The 15138-nt window shown below is 40.9% G+C and overlaps 1 protein-coding gene across 1 annotated transcript in view; it reads left to right on the forward strand.

The window, feature by feature from the left end:
- Positions 1–15138, forward strand: part of PTPRG (protein tyrosine phosphatase receptor type G) — a 380711-nt gene that overhangs the window by 236736 nt on the left and 128837 nt on the right. The window contains exon 5 of the mRNA XM_085235527.1: positions 9828–9923. Within this exon, the coding sequence (XP_085091653.1) occupies positions 9828–9923 (96 nt within the window). The remainder of the gene's footprint in view (positions 1–9827; positions 9924–15138) is intronic.

A 15138-nucleotide genomic window follows, 5' to 3' on the forward strand; every position in this document is an offset into this window, starting at 1 on the left:
AGAACTCTCTGTCCATATCGGGTCAACTGTTCCAGTGTGAGAAGCTATAGCTTAAAATGTGCTTTCTGGTCATGTGTGAACCAGGATGGAAATGTGACCCAGCTTTTGACTCCTGTTTATCATGAAAACAAAGAGGAGAGGAAAGGGACAAAGCTGACACAGAGCCTGGCTGAGCAGGGACACAACTGTGCACACCTCCCACAAAGAATACAGCGAAAACTGTACTGAAGCAAAGCCTGAAAAATTTGGACTCAATACCGATTGGGTAGCACTGCTGTGTTCATCAGGAGTCTGAAGAAGTTTGAAGTGCTTTTCTTTCAAGATCAGTGGGCCTTAAAAAATGTGAAGAGTTAAAGCAAAAGGTTGTTTTATTTATATTACAGAAGTTGATGCCAAGGGAGCAGCAGGTTGAGGCGCCAGGGGAGTCTCAAGCTGGCATCTGCAGGCAGGTACCGGTGTGCAAGCGTGGGAGAGGATGAGGGTTAGATTTGTGTTTCTGCTTCGTGTGCATGGAAGAATAACTTTGACATTTAGCTAAGAATGTGTTCGCAAATGGGTTTGCAGATGTGGCAGTGGACAAGGCTTTAAGTTAAAAAGGTTATGCAATTTCTAGAGCTTTAGCCTTTCTGTCAGTTTTGCTGCTTGCTTGGATATTTTGCTGCTTGCTTTGTTGAAGTCCTCTTATTTTTGGTTTGCTGCCCTCAGTATGGAATCATGTCCTTAACGAGCTGAGGCCAATAGCATGGCATGTGTGCCTGTGCACAGGGTCACTAAGTCAGAAAGTTTTCCTAGTTTCTTGACACTGCAGTTCAGATGGGTCCAGACTTCACTTTTGACTCAGGTGGAATAAAGGGGTCAGAAAAGCTACACAGCATACCGAAAACTTGGGACTGTGCATACAGAAATACTACATGCAAAGTTTTCCAAGAGACATTTAGGCAGTTGGGTAGGCAGCCCAGAGGAGGGCGGAATTTCAGTTTGAGATATAACTTTTGAGAAGGCTGTAGTTTATTCACTCCTTGTATATCATGCCTATTTGAGAGACCTGAAGTAAAACACCCCAGTTAAGCAGTTGCATTGGAAACAATCCCTGTGATGCTAAAATTGTGAGTGTGTTGGCCAGGGGTGCCCCAGCAGCAGGGCTGCTCCATCTTGCTCCAGGAATCTGCAAGTCTGCTCTGAGACCTCTGGTGCTGAGCACCCTGCTTGTTTTGTCAGAGGAAAGCCATCTTGTGGATTATGATGCTGCCTTAAATAGATGCATATCCTGCAAAATACAGGAAAACCCTTTTTATTTTTACCCTCTGTTATTAAGCCCTGCAAGTAAGCACTTGTCATGGGCTAGTTCTGCAGTGGTTACCCGTACAGTTTGCAGCTCATAAACAAAAATAACTCTGCAAGTGCACAGCCCAGAGGACTTCACATCCCCTTCGAGATAGGAATGGCCTTTCGCCCAGCAAAATGTTTCTGAAAATGTGCCCCATCTGCTGCGTGGCTTTGAATCCAGAGATGCAACAAAACTATAAATATCTCAAAATTTGTTCTGAGGCATTTTGAAGATCATCAAACCTCGTGGAAGAGCTCTCCTATCTTTAAATAAAAAATAAGCAAGAAAACAAAACCAAAAACCAAGATCAAATAAACCACACAGGACGTTCTGAATTCCGCAGTACAAGAAGAATAATCTACACGAAGATAGAAGCTCTCAGAGGAATGAATACTTGTGCTACTGCATCTCTTAAAGTGAATGGTATATGAAATTGTATTAATCACACATGCTAGGAAAGTGTGCTTTTGTGGGGTTTATTTTCAAAGTGCAGCTCCTTTCTTTTCCCCAAAGAGCACCAGAGTGTTTCTGCAAGAAAATCCCAGCAGTTCTGTCCATTCAGGCAACGCTTATTTATGTTTAAGAAAGTAAATGGTTTCCTTAAAGAAAAGCTGAAGTATGGACAATCTGGTTATTTTGGAGCCTGAAACTCTTTTTACAGTAATTCTCTTTATAGGAAGACCATGGGAAATGGATGAAGAGCTCTGTACCAGTCAGTGCTGGGCTGAGCTCAGAGCTGTTCTGTTCTTTCAGCCCATCCTGTTTGTTTTCAGTTACTGTGGCATTTGGTGTGTAGCCACTTCCTAAATTGCCTGTTTCAGTTTTTTCGCTCCCGCCAGCAGTTAAGTACTGCTTCTAATTTTTCCACTTGGACAGCTTTAGAAAGTAAAGTTGTTTCTCCCTGAAAACAGAGTCTCTGCATTGCACGTTCCTGCACACACACACTCATCATCCCGGTTGAAATATGCCATATTCGTGTTGGATCTGGACAAAAGCTACTGTGGGTGAGACTCAGAAATAATAAATAAATCCAAAAGTTTCCAGCAGAGTCAGAATGCAGCAGTGAATTTAAAGACCAGTGCAAGACCCAAGCTTGTGTCCATGAGCCCGGGAAGAGGCCCTGGGGGTAGATGCCTGCAGCTTTCTGCAGTAAATGTCTGGTCTAAGTGCCAGCAATGTCAGCATCAGATATCACAGGAACACAGAATTATTCCGATTGGAAAAGACCTCTGAGATCCCCAAGTCCAACCCCAACCCATCCCACCATGCTCACTGACCACATCCCTCAGAGCCACATCTCCACAGTTCTCTAACACCTCCAGAAGCAGTGACTCCACCATCTCCCTGGGCCTGTGCCAATGCCTCACTGCTCTTTTGGAGAAGAAATTGTTCCTACTACCCAGCTTGAATGAGCTGTTGGTGTTGGTGTTGGTTTCAAGAGGCAATGCTCCGTCTCCATGAGGTGCATGACCCTCCCTTACTGCAATATCAAGCAAACAAACAACAGCCTCGGTTTTCTTTCTCCAGACAGTCCTAGAAATGGGCAGTGATTTATCCAAGATAGCAGGGACTCCGGTAGCGGGGGAAAATGAGCCTTGAACAATGCAAGGACTTGCTGATTCCCGCTCCTTCCTAAGGTATGGAAAGGCCTGGTTAGTTAGAGATATTCATACTTCTGCCCAAAGATCAGAATATTGAGCTCTTTGTCTCTCATTTGATTTTAAGACTGCTTAAACTTTTCAGGAGGGAAGCAGCTTTTCTCACAGCCATAGTGATGGTAAATCACAGTGAAGGTCATCTGGGATTCACTCAGTTCTAGGCCTTTGAACTTGAAGCAAAATGCCACACGTCAAGACCTCACTAGGAGGTACAAGAATGAGCAGCACTATGCAGTGTAATCTTTTATCCCTTTTTTTGTGTGTGTGCATTTATATCATTTTATTGGTTTCCTTCCATCCCTAGGATCTGTGATTGGCGTCCTTTTTACAAACCAGGCACTCTGTTGTACCCTCATCCACAAATGGAATCCCCTACATTTTCTGAGTCTAGCAAGGAACGGGGATGTATTTGTATGCACAGGAATACTTGCCACAGGATGAAGATTTTTTAAAGATTTTTAGGACATGAGAGAAAGAAGAAAGGTTCAATTATGCTCATTATGCTTCAGTTCTTGTTTATATCAGCACTGAAGTGTTAGTGTTATGATTTCTTGTGTTTGGAAGGAGGTCAGATATGAAATGCTTGTTTCAAGGCAGAGGAGCAGCAATGAGAGGCACTGCGTGGTGAGGTAATAACCACAGCTCTGTAATTCTGGGGTCCTGTGTGTTGTGAAAGAGACAACTTACTGCTGATTTCTTGTTGGTTTTGAATGATTTATAACATTTTACTTGTGGCAGAGTGTTGCAATCTATGTTGTCATGGAAATTCTATTGAATTTATAGTTCCATTTATCCAAAACGATTTTCCAGACTTCATTTCATGGTGAATCATATGGCTGTTACTCAGAGTACAAAGCAATTGCAAAAAAGTTTCATCTTATGGAAAGCATAAACACTGAAACCGTTATTTTCATATTATGGAAATACAAATGAATGCAACATACATCTTGTTAGCATCAAATATGCCTTCATTGTGTAATGACTCTGTATACACATAAGAGTGGATTTTCTCGTTTGGGATAGAAGCAGGCCTGAGGGGTATTTATTTCTGGAAGGAGACATCAGGGAAGTTTCTGGCTTGCCAAGGTAATTCTCTCTTAACATTCAGGGCTTAGCACGCCGGATACTGACTCATATGGCCTCCATCCAGCTGTGCATTTAAGCACATGGCAGTCCTACTAGTGCTGCTCTGCTTTCCCTATGGGGCTGCTGTGGGATCTGCCCAGTGCCAGGGGCAGGACGTGGGGTGACAGGTGACAAGGGCTAGGAAATTCCTCAGCCTCACATTTATTCATAGCATAGATGCATCCGTTGTGTTGTTTGTAGACAATAATGAAGCAATAATTAATGCTTAATGTTAAAAAAAAAAAAAGACTAAATGGAAATTTCTCATGCTTCTAAGGCATGTGAACATGTAAATTGAGTTGAATTGTTATTTCACTTATATGATCTTTGCTCTTCCTGTTGTTTCAACTCCTTTCATTTTCTCAGCCCAGCATTGTCTTCATTATCAAGTCATAATTATTTTAGGGCATAGACCTCGTCTGACTCTTTGTTTTGCAATCTACCCAGCACTCCTTTAGACTCTGTAAAATACTAAGTTATGACATTCAAAATACATCTCTGTACCTGCCTAACTGTAGTTAAAAATTCACTGATGAATAATAGACTAGGCAGGAAAAACATGCCATTATCTTCTCCTGTTCAGCTTTATCTTTTAGAAAGAATGCAGCATACTCTATTTTATTACATCAAGCTCTGGTAGGAGAAATGGAAAACATCACGATTCGCTTTCGCTTCTCCCCTCTGTCTTTTCTAAGCAGATTTAGAATATGTTATAAATGATAAATTGAGGTTTTTTGTTGCCTTTTTTATTATTATTTTTTAAGAGAATATAATGAGAAGCCAAACATCAGACTTGATTGCTCCCATCTCATTGTCCAGCAGACACACCGACTGCAGGACAGTAACTCGGAATGTTCAGTGCTGCAGTGAAGATTACGTTATGTCTGTAGAAAGTTTTTATTCCAGTCAAATGGATCACATCGTCTAATTCACTGTGCACATGTCTAAAGCAGACATAAGCTACATACGGGCTTTCAGTTAAGAAAATTCACGTGTGATTCATAATGTTCGCACAGATTTTGGTGGACTTTTTTTTAATTTTATTTTTTGAGAGGTTTTAAATCCAGCTGTGTAAGTGGCCAAGCATGATTTATTCTTAGAATACAAGGGGTAGAGCTACTAAGAGCTAGTATATTCATTGTTGAATCCCTTCGTTTAGAGGAAAGACTTCACGTTGTTTGCTTCAGCGCTCTGCAAGGATTTGCAGTGTACCTGCTTATTCCTGTGCACTTTCCTTGTGTGAAAGTACTCTGTCTCTAAACACATCGCTGTCGTCTCTGCGTCTTGCTGCCTGATTCATCAAGAAATTGGCTGGCCAATAAAACCTTTTTTTTTTTTTTTTCCTCCTTTAAATTGCATGCTAGCCCTTGGATTGCTGGAAGGAAATGAGCAGAAAGTTAATTCTGATGATCTTTTTCCTTCCACCACAATTCCTGATCCTATTGAATATTCTGTACTCCACATCTGTGACAGCACAATGAGCCTTTGTTCATTTTTTAATCTAAAGAGAAATCTGCCGTGGGAGGTTGCACAGGGTGATAGCAGCCCAATTTAAAAGTCTCAATTATTTATTTTTAAAATACTTGGCATCTGTCTATGGAAAATTTACTTGCTTGCTTTTCAGTTTCCTAGAATTGCTTTGAACTCATGCACATCTTATGGGATCTATCAAATGCTCATTGTGGCTTTTCTCTTGTAAGTGTTGAATGAGTTTAGCCATGATAGTCTGTATTGGAATATAAACTTTCTGTCTTTGTAATGGGGCAATAAGAGGCATGGTGATTTCTGTCTACATGCCCATCCTGCCAAGCTGGGAAGGAGCATGCGAGCAGATCTCAGAACAGTTTATTTGTGGACAGGTCGTGGGCAGAAGTTGTTCATGTGACGTGTGCTCCATTTTTGCAAGCTAGTGATGGTTTGTAGGGAGCATTGAGTTATTCAGAGGCAATTGCACTTAAAATCAGAACTGATCTCTGATGGGCATTGATTTTCATAATGCATGTGTGCATTTTGGACAGCCAGTCTTTCTAAGACCAGAGTAGTAGCAAACCAGTTCTGAGTCAAAATCCAATAACCTCAAAGTGGAGCCCAAATTTTATTGGGAAATAATGTGTTTCTGTGTAGTTTGGAAGAACGTATTTGAAGAAAGGTGTTTGTGCAGGAGTAGGCTGACCCGAGCAAGAGAGATCTGCTGCCCTATGGCACAGTGCAGGACTGCAGGTGGGTAGTAGGAGCATGGAGGCAATGCACTCCAGGCTGGGAAACAGTTCAGGTGTTGGATGTATGTGCTGTATTTGTTTGTGAAAGAGTTCTTGCCTGGAAAAATGCCTGCAGTGCTTGGAAACAGTAACAGCTGGGCATATTTCTGGATAGAAAAGAGTAGAAAACAAGACGTGGTTTTGTAGGGTGACTGCAATTATCTCTTGGGTTATGGCAGAGTGAGGGGTTTTTTTGCTAATCCTCTGTTTTAAGGCACTTGTGACATTCTGAAGATTTTCTCTTTCAGTGAAATTTTTTCAGGCTTAATCTCAGCTGTACAGCGAATCTCTCTCAAGTTTGAATGAAAACAATTCCACTCTTTCAGAGTGTGAAGAGTGTCAAAGCATGAAGTTTTTCCATTAGAAGCAAGCTTTGCCCTCCCTTTGCCTTGGTGAAGCTCTGTAACTACGGTCATCGTCGGTAGAATTTCAGGATGGAGAGAGTCATCCTGCAAGAAAAGTGCCTTTATGTGCCTCATGCGGGTCTCTTTCAGCTTAGCCTTATCACAACACTGAAATTTTCAGGTTGCTTGGGCTCTTCCTTTTTTTTTTTGTAATAGATCTTTGCAAGGCATATGCTTGCTGCGTCGCTGTGATTAAGAAAGCCCATGTAAGCCTTTCCTGGCCTTGTTAGCTGTAGCTGATCTAGATGTGAAAGGCTGATAAATGTAATATATTGTGCCATAGAGAACAGGGCTTTTGTGCCCCCTGGGACCTGTGCCATTGGAAGGTGATTTGGAGCACTGAGAGCAGAGAAGTGAGGAGCAGAGTGTTCTGATGGCAGTTAGTGTCAGGCTAGAGAAACTAGAAAAGCATTGCAGGCTTTCCGTGGCTAAGAGATTCAGAGCTGTTGAAGAAGATAGATTTTTTAAATTTTGGAAATTAGAAGCTGTGTGAAATCATACAGAGAAATGTGTGGAACAGTGGCTTACAGTGCTGAAGTCAGGCAGCGACAGGATTCAGGTTAGATGTGCAAGCTTGGATGATTCTCCATTATGAATTTCACAAATAACATATCATAATAAGATCCAAATTTTCATTAGCTTGAATGCTCCTTTGTTGTATTCTGTACTACTGCTTTGAATATACCAGGCAGAGACAGCAGAAATCGTTTGTATGCAAAGTGCACCGTACATTATATATACTAATTATATAATAAGGAGTTATAATGAAAATTTTCCAGCATGTTTAGGCCGCTTAAGTATGCAGTGAAATTAATTTTATGGCTAACTGTCTTATTCCTGATTTGTACTTAAAGAATATTACGCCATCCATGGAAAATACTAAACAAAGTGTCTACCTATAAATGCATGTAAGATTATAGATATTATGTAAAAAAGAACAGAAATCTTAGGTACATTTGCATTTTATTGTGGGAAAACAGACGAGACTGTGTTATGGAAGAGAACAATATGGGATTACATAATCAGAAAATTGTCGTAATACTAATGCTGAGGTGTCCAGGTATGGCTTCTTGAGCAGCTTGAGTCGTGCAGCTTTGAGGATGTAACTTTATCATCTTCTTAACGTTGTTTTTGCAGTGTGTGCGTGTGTAAATTCTGTAATAGCAATTCCTGGGAGGTTCCACTCCTAGAATGTTCCTTCTAGCTGTATGAATGAGTAAGGAAGCTGCTGTATGACAGATGACGATAATTTTTCATACAAGACAGTTCCCCTTGACTTGATGGATTCAGGGAGAGGAACCACGTTCCCTGGAAAAGCACCAGGGAGCAGCGGGAAAATGTTTCAATGTGTTTGGTAATCAAGGCAGAGTATGGTTCTTGATTAGTCTCTGAAATTGCACTGCTGAGACGAGCGATCTGAATTAAGCGTTTTTTTACCAAAGCCCTTTGCACTGCTATCCAAAAGTGTATTGTAAAAATTAATTTCCTTAAAATGCCGTGAGCAAAATTGATTCAAAATGACTTTGGCATATGCTGAACTCACTCAGTGATACTTTTCTTCATAAGCTCCTATGAGGGCCGTATACTGAGGTATTTTATATCAGGTATACCTAGTTTTCGGCTTTATTTTAAAGGGGAGTAAAATGTAATTTGCAAGTGTTTCGTGAGCTTTTGTCTGCACTGACTTAATTGAAGTCTGAGCAATCCCACCTGAAACAAACTGTTTGTAATTTCTGCATCAGTGATCAGTGGCACCTCAGCCTGCATGTGTTCAAAACACGAGTTAGGACCTGGAGGCAGCACCAGATTTGTGAGATATTGCCAGCATCCCTCGTGCTGCGAGTGTGCTGAGAATAGGGAGGCCGAAGTAGGGGGAGAAAATTGCTTTCCAGTTTTATGAAGCTAGAGTGAGTGCCAGATGATTTTTTTCCTTTGTTTTTTTTTTTCTTTTTTTTCTTTTGTGAGCAGTTTGGAGTGTGGTCTTATTTTATCCTCCTGTTGAAAAAGTACCTCCAGCTCTGAAGAGACCCATCTTCATCTTGGCCTTCTCTCTGTATGATGATGTTTTATTAGATATATAGGTGCTTTGCCAGTATTGTACATTACAGAGAGTATATAGGGTCGGAAGCCTGTGAATCAGTAAAAGTGAGTGGGCCCACATTTGGGAGAAATGAAGGGATATCATCTCATCTGGCCATACACAAGATCTGGGAAAAGTATATTTGAAGAAGGCAGGATTTCTCATGCACTGCCATCTTAGAAAAGCCCCAGCTGGTGCCATCAGTGCGTTTGCCTGCAGACTTACTTGCAGGAGGGAGCGATGCCAAGCAAAGTGCCAGGAGATATGGGCAGTCCAAACAGACCTACAGCTGCATTTGGCTGCGCTGTGGGACTGTTCCTCGTCACCCAGTAACGATGTGAAAATTGCCCCGAACAGTGCAATTTATTATTTGTACAAAATGCCATCAGAATATCCGTTTTTGTCTCGCTTATGCTTGTTGTTGTGCACTAAAGCTTTGGAAGTAGAAGCCATAAAATGAAGTCAGAAAGAATTCTGACCCAAACTGATAGTCCTGAATATCAGAGGCTCATGAAAATGCATTGCTACAGAGGCACACTTTTATCTTACAAATTGCTTTAGGAGTAAAGGAATATCTCTAAACACTGAAATCGTTTTCAAAAATTCTCTATGGTTTTTGAGATAAAAAATGTCTAGCACATTTAACGGAACAGGAGATGAGCCTGCATTGCAAAAAAGAAATGAAGAGATCCTGGCAAAAAAAGCACAAAGTTTGCCATCTAAACTGACTGACCATACTGTTTATCCTTCCGTTTGTTATTAAAATGCATTGTGTTGACTCTGTTCCCTGGTTACTGTCCCAGTAGGGCAGCCATGCTATTAATCAAGATGCTAGTTAAACAATATTGTTCAGCAGAATTCCTCTATCTCTGTTTCATAACACTGACTTTATGTACAGCCTATATGCACTACCTCACTTGAAAGCTGGATGAATCAACACTGACGTAATTTTGTTGTTGTTTTTAATTTTTACAGATGCAGATTTACTTCTACAATCCCGATGACTTTGACAGTTTTGGAACAGCAGTTCTAGAAAACAGGGAAGTAGGAGCCATGGCTGTGTTTTTTCAAGTAAGTTTAAACAAGGGCTATATCCATAAACCAAAGCTTTCACCAAGTACTCTTTAATTCATTGAATTGTTTCAGGTTTAATGGATGCATCTGTTTTCTTGTTCCTACCTGTCTAAGTGAAAAATATTTCATATTGTCTATGTGTGATTTAAAATGTAAATAAGCATATTTAGAAATGTAATGAAGAATTTTGCATCAATTGTTCCAATTTTATAGCCGCTTTACAGATGCAGATTGGAGAACACATTTATCATGGAACTTCCTTCACTGCTGAAGCACATTGCTCGGGTCCCCAGAATACTAACAAACTGCTGTGAACTGATTCTGCGTAGAGAAAACTTAAAATTCAAACATAGCTTGGGAGAAAATTAATCAATACGTTTCATCAGTCTTATCTGCAGCAGCTTCTTCTAAATTGTCATAGTAACAAGTTCTTGAGGAGACCTGGTTTCCAAATGAGTGGATTTACACGTTCCCTTTTTTGAAATGCATCCTCAAAAACATGAATGCTCAGTGAGCCCATCTGTTGGTTCAGGGTACAGCCTGCTGATCGTGGTGGGGGACAGGTCAGGTCACCTGCAGCAGCATGGGGTTGGGTCAGGTTTGATCAGTAACGGGGTTTGTCCTTATACTGGCATGAGGGCGAGTTGAATGGAGTGAGTTGGAGCAACTCCGTATCACTAAGCTTAGGAGAAATTTCTTCTCAGGAAGAGTGGTGAGGAATTGGAACAGGCTGCCTAGCGAGATGGCAGAGGTGCTCAAGAAAAGGGTGGCTGTGGCACTGCGTGCCATAGAGCAGTCAGAGGCATGGGTTGACAGTTGGATCTCGGTGGTCTTTCCAACCTTGATGATTCTGTGACAAGCTTCCCAAACTAATAAGTAGCTAATGAAGATTTTGAAGTAACTCAAGCTGTTGCTTTTTCAAAGGAGAGAAGATGAGGGAAAGAAGAGCAAGGGAAAACATCAGTCCTCTGTGAGGTTTCACACTAGTTCTTACTGTGGGAGAAAATGATCCTACTGTTATGTCTGTGAAGTTGGATTAAAAAGAACATGCAAGTACCCATATGTAAATACCTCCCTTCTCTATGATGTTAGAGTGACAGGTGTGACTGTACTGCTCAAATTAAATAAGGTTGTCTTTTTTTATGTCACTGCCTTTGATCAAAAGCTTTGATAAGGATAAAAGGGCGAATCCTTGCGTTGCATACATTGCTGCGACTCTGCTGACATCAGGCTAGTGGAAGTAGGCAGCACATTAAATTCATCACTGCTGATTTCTGAGCGCTTCTGTGGCGTCTCATGTTAGAGTGAAGTTGGTGGAGCTGTGGTAATTTACAGTGGCATAGCAGGATGCTTCCCCAGACTTGTTAATGGTGATGTGCTGGGGGAAGGGTTGGACAAATTGAATTTGGCCTGGCATGACAACAGTTCAAAAATGGAACAGTCAAAGTCACTGTTACGTGATTTATGTCATGATGAAGAGCTGCACGTTGTGTGTGTATGGTCTCAGAAGGAGCAAGTGCTATGTCACGGTACGCAATACATGTTCCAGCATAGTGAGTCTAAGTTTAATTGCCTGAATTTAATTGCAATTTAGTGCCCAAATATGCTTCACTTCGGCTGCATGAAATGCTGCCCCATGTCACGACGTATCCTAGTCTGCATGTGACATTTCTGCCAAAAAAAACAGTTTTTCAAGGATCTTAACAACAAATGGGACTGTTTTGTATTCCCCCCGTGCAAAGTCAGGCGCTGCCTTATCGAGCATCCCACTTTGCACAATTTTGAGGGAGCCATTGAACTCACTAAAAATACCCTCAAACAGTCTGTAATTCTGTTTAAAAAAAAAAAAATCTTTGATTGTAAGAGAGCTCAGACTCCTTGAGACCACAACCAGGTGTGCTGGTCCCCCGAGAGAACCAGAAATCTATACTTTTCATCATTTCTAGCCCTGCAGGCCACAGGACATTGGGCTGTAAAGTCCTGATGATGGTGCAGCTGGGCTACACTGCTCCAGGAGCCATGAAATCTGAAGCCATTACTGATAAAAAGACTGTTTCCAGAGTGATGGGAGTAAGGTAATTCCTTGGCAAAGTGGCCGAGCAACAAGTCAGTTTGTGGCTGAAAGGAAATGGTTTTCTTCCTTTTTTTTCTTTTTTTTTTTTCAGTTCCTTGCCTCTGGGTTGAAGTGATAAATCAGCAGTGTGCCATTAAACCTGTGTGTATCAGATGTTCCTTCTGGGTAGCTCTGCTCTGAGACAGAAGGCTGTCAGGGAAGATTTGTAGAGCCCAGAGCCCTCATGTTCAAAGGGCTTGTGCATTTTCTGGCCCATGAGAGGTGTGGGGTTCTCAGTGTGGGAACTGCCCATCATGGGGCCAGAGCTTGTCCCATGGAAGTGAAGATTTTGTGCTTAGGATTATTGATTGATGGTGGTAATGCTTTGCAGATCTATACAGCGTTAGATTGAGGATCTCTGCGATGGTGACCCACAACTTGAGATTTTGTTGGCTGTTTTGTTCAGAAATACCTGGTATTACTTGCTCCCCAGGGCACAGAATAAGTCTGTATTTCAGGCAACTAATTTCAAAACTGCCTTTTAAAACTGACTCTCAGAAGCTGTTGAAGCAAATGTCCCAAAGATGTCCATATCCTTACTTTGATAAACAGTTTTAACTTTTGAGTACTATTTTCATAGTCTGCTGTTTTCCATGTCTATAGCCCCATCTCTAACTCAGTTATTTAGAACATGACATTTGAAAAATATAGTAATACAAGGCACACTGTTTTGTTTGTGTTGTTTTTTTGTTTGTTTGTTTTTACAAATATATTAGAACACTGAATTGTGTGTGCTTTTCTGTGTAAATGTTTTAATGTAGAAATTATTGGCTAGGTTTGCCACTGAATCAAGACTTGGATTTTGACTAATGTGCTAATGCTGTGTTGGAATGAATGTGCATCGCACTGACTGAATTCAGGGTCTGGCATGCGTGTTTTGTTTGACTGATGTTCACAAATGTTCCCTTGAAAATCAGGTTCTCCGGTGTGTGAACATTATACTGAACTGTATAATTATTGGTGAAACATTAAATAATTAAGAACCCTCTTTCCTGGTTTTTAAATAATTTAACTTAGACTATATAAGAATTTTCCATTTTGAATTCACTGTTTCAAGGGCAATTTCCAGGTAAAGTACATTGGTTCTGAACTTGGATAATTGAAGCACTTGGAACCATACTGTAATTGCTGCTAATCACATATGTGCTTTTCTCTTTGCTTTCATTATAAATTCTGTTGATAAATTCTCTTTTTGTTGCCATGCTGCAGGTCAGTTGACCTGACAAATGAAGAACATTACTAGCTAAAATTGGGAAACAATGCTTGCATTTCCAAACTGCTGTAAGCGCACATCTCAGTAGTTCATTGTGGGCAGACACTCAGAGGGTGTCACATGAAATAGCTGTGGGGATTCTGCTGAAGGTATTTTCAATTTGCAAATGTTTTGCTAGTCTGAAATCTCTAACTGGGTTCTGAAAGCTGATTTTTGCACTGGCGTGCAAGTTTTAAAGTGAAAAGGCGTGTTGAGAAAAAGGCTCCAAAGATATGTGGGCCCTTTTCTGACCATAGCATCACTTTAAGCAGTATGCTAGGGAACATTGTACATGCAGCAAATAACGAAGCAGCAGATGATTTAGCTCCACTGAAAATTCTTGCAGACTTCTGCTCTGTAGCTCATTATTTGGGGGCAAAATGAAGTGCCTCACTGTGCAAAACACAAACAACAAGCAGAGAAACCTCAACCATGCTATACTCTACCTCTCAGGAACCTCACATTCTCAGGGAGGCCACAAGTCCACAGGAATGTGACAGAGTAGCAAAGTGACTTAGGCACCTGTCATCTCTTTTTGGTCGAATTATTTTAAAAGCTGTTCAGCTGGAACAAGCTGAAATGGAAAGAAGGAGCTCCATTCTGCTAATGCCAGGAGCTATAGTGGTCATTCAGACCATAAACATCCTTCATTAAGGGCCAGGGAATCTGTGGAAGAAGTGGCTTTTCCTTAAAGTGAGAATTGCTGTGGAAAACACTCGCTGTAGTTCGAGAAGAGGGAATCAAAATACAAAGCAGCAATGTAAGCCAAAAAGCTCTTCTGTTTGTTTTTTTGTTGTTGTTGTTATTGTTAAAGAAAACGTGTTTGTGTTTTTTAAGCAAAGATCAGAGTGTTTTGGAGAGAAATAAGTTTATGCCCATGACTTCTCCTGGCCTCCTGACATGCTTGTCAGAACTGGACCTGTCAGTTTTGGGGTTACTTGGTGCATCTCAAGGTGCAGCCAGTGCTGGTGGAAGGCTCATAATTTCCTATCCATTATTTGCAGCCAGCAGCATCCTCTTTGTCTTTACTAAAGGCTTCAGGATTTGCAGAGGCGGCGACATTGCAGTGATGGGACTCACTGGCGAGGCCCACCCGTCCGCCAAGACAGGTTGAGGTTCCAGCCCAGCAGGACACTTCAGTCTTGATTTAACAGCTCCTAACTGGAATACTTCATGTGTGTGTGTAGTTTCAGCCCGGTAAGGTTCAGCTCATTCTTAATAATATTCTGGCTCCAGGCCGCAGTTAATTGTCGGGCTGAGCTGGTTTTGAAGCAAGCCAGGAGTGAAAGGGAAGGCCCAAATCTCTCTCAGTTTCCTGAATCATCCATTCATACACATTCGTGTAATATATATCTATAAGTCACATTTAAAATGAATAGTTACTTGGATTAAATGCATTCAGAAATATTGCACAGCCCAGTTTTAACCTCTAGCAATATAATTCATTGCACACTTCACTACTTGCTTTATTAAAGCCAAACTTAAATGTGTTCAAAACAAACATATTGCTTTTGCATTTAAAATATTCATCTTTTGGGCCTGTGGTAGATTCATTACAGCAGAGAATACTTCATTCTTTGATTACTGCTGTGAAAAGACACAATACTGATTCCCTAAGCGCTCATCAAATGTTCGATAGCTCAGAAATTCAGGAGGAGGTGATGGAATTCTTGTTCCTGCAGGGAGGGCCTATAAATCTATTTTATGATTTGCAAAGAAAACCATCAGTGATTAGTTACTGTATCTCAGGTACTCAAACAAATCATCTCTAAAGAAATCAAAGTAAAAATGAATTTAAAAGTAACTTTTAGCAATGCTTTCATCATTAAAATTATCTTCCTAATGAT

This window comes from Meleagris gallopavo, chromosome 14 (genome assembly GCF_905368555.1).
Source record: "Meleagris gallopavo chromosome 14, MGAL_WU_HG_1.1, whole genome shotgun sequence".
NCBI classification, from domain to species: Eukaryota; Metazoa; Chordata; class Aves; order Galliformes; family Phasianidae; genus Meleagris; species Meleagris gallopavo.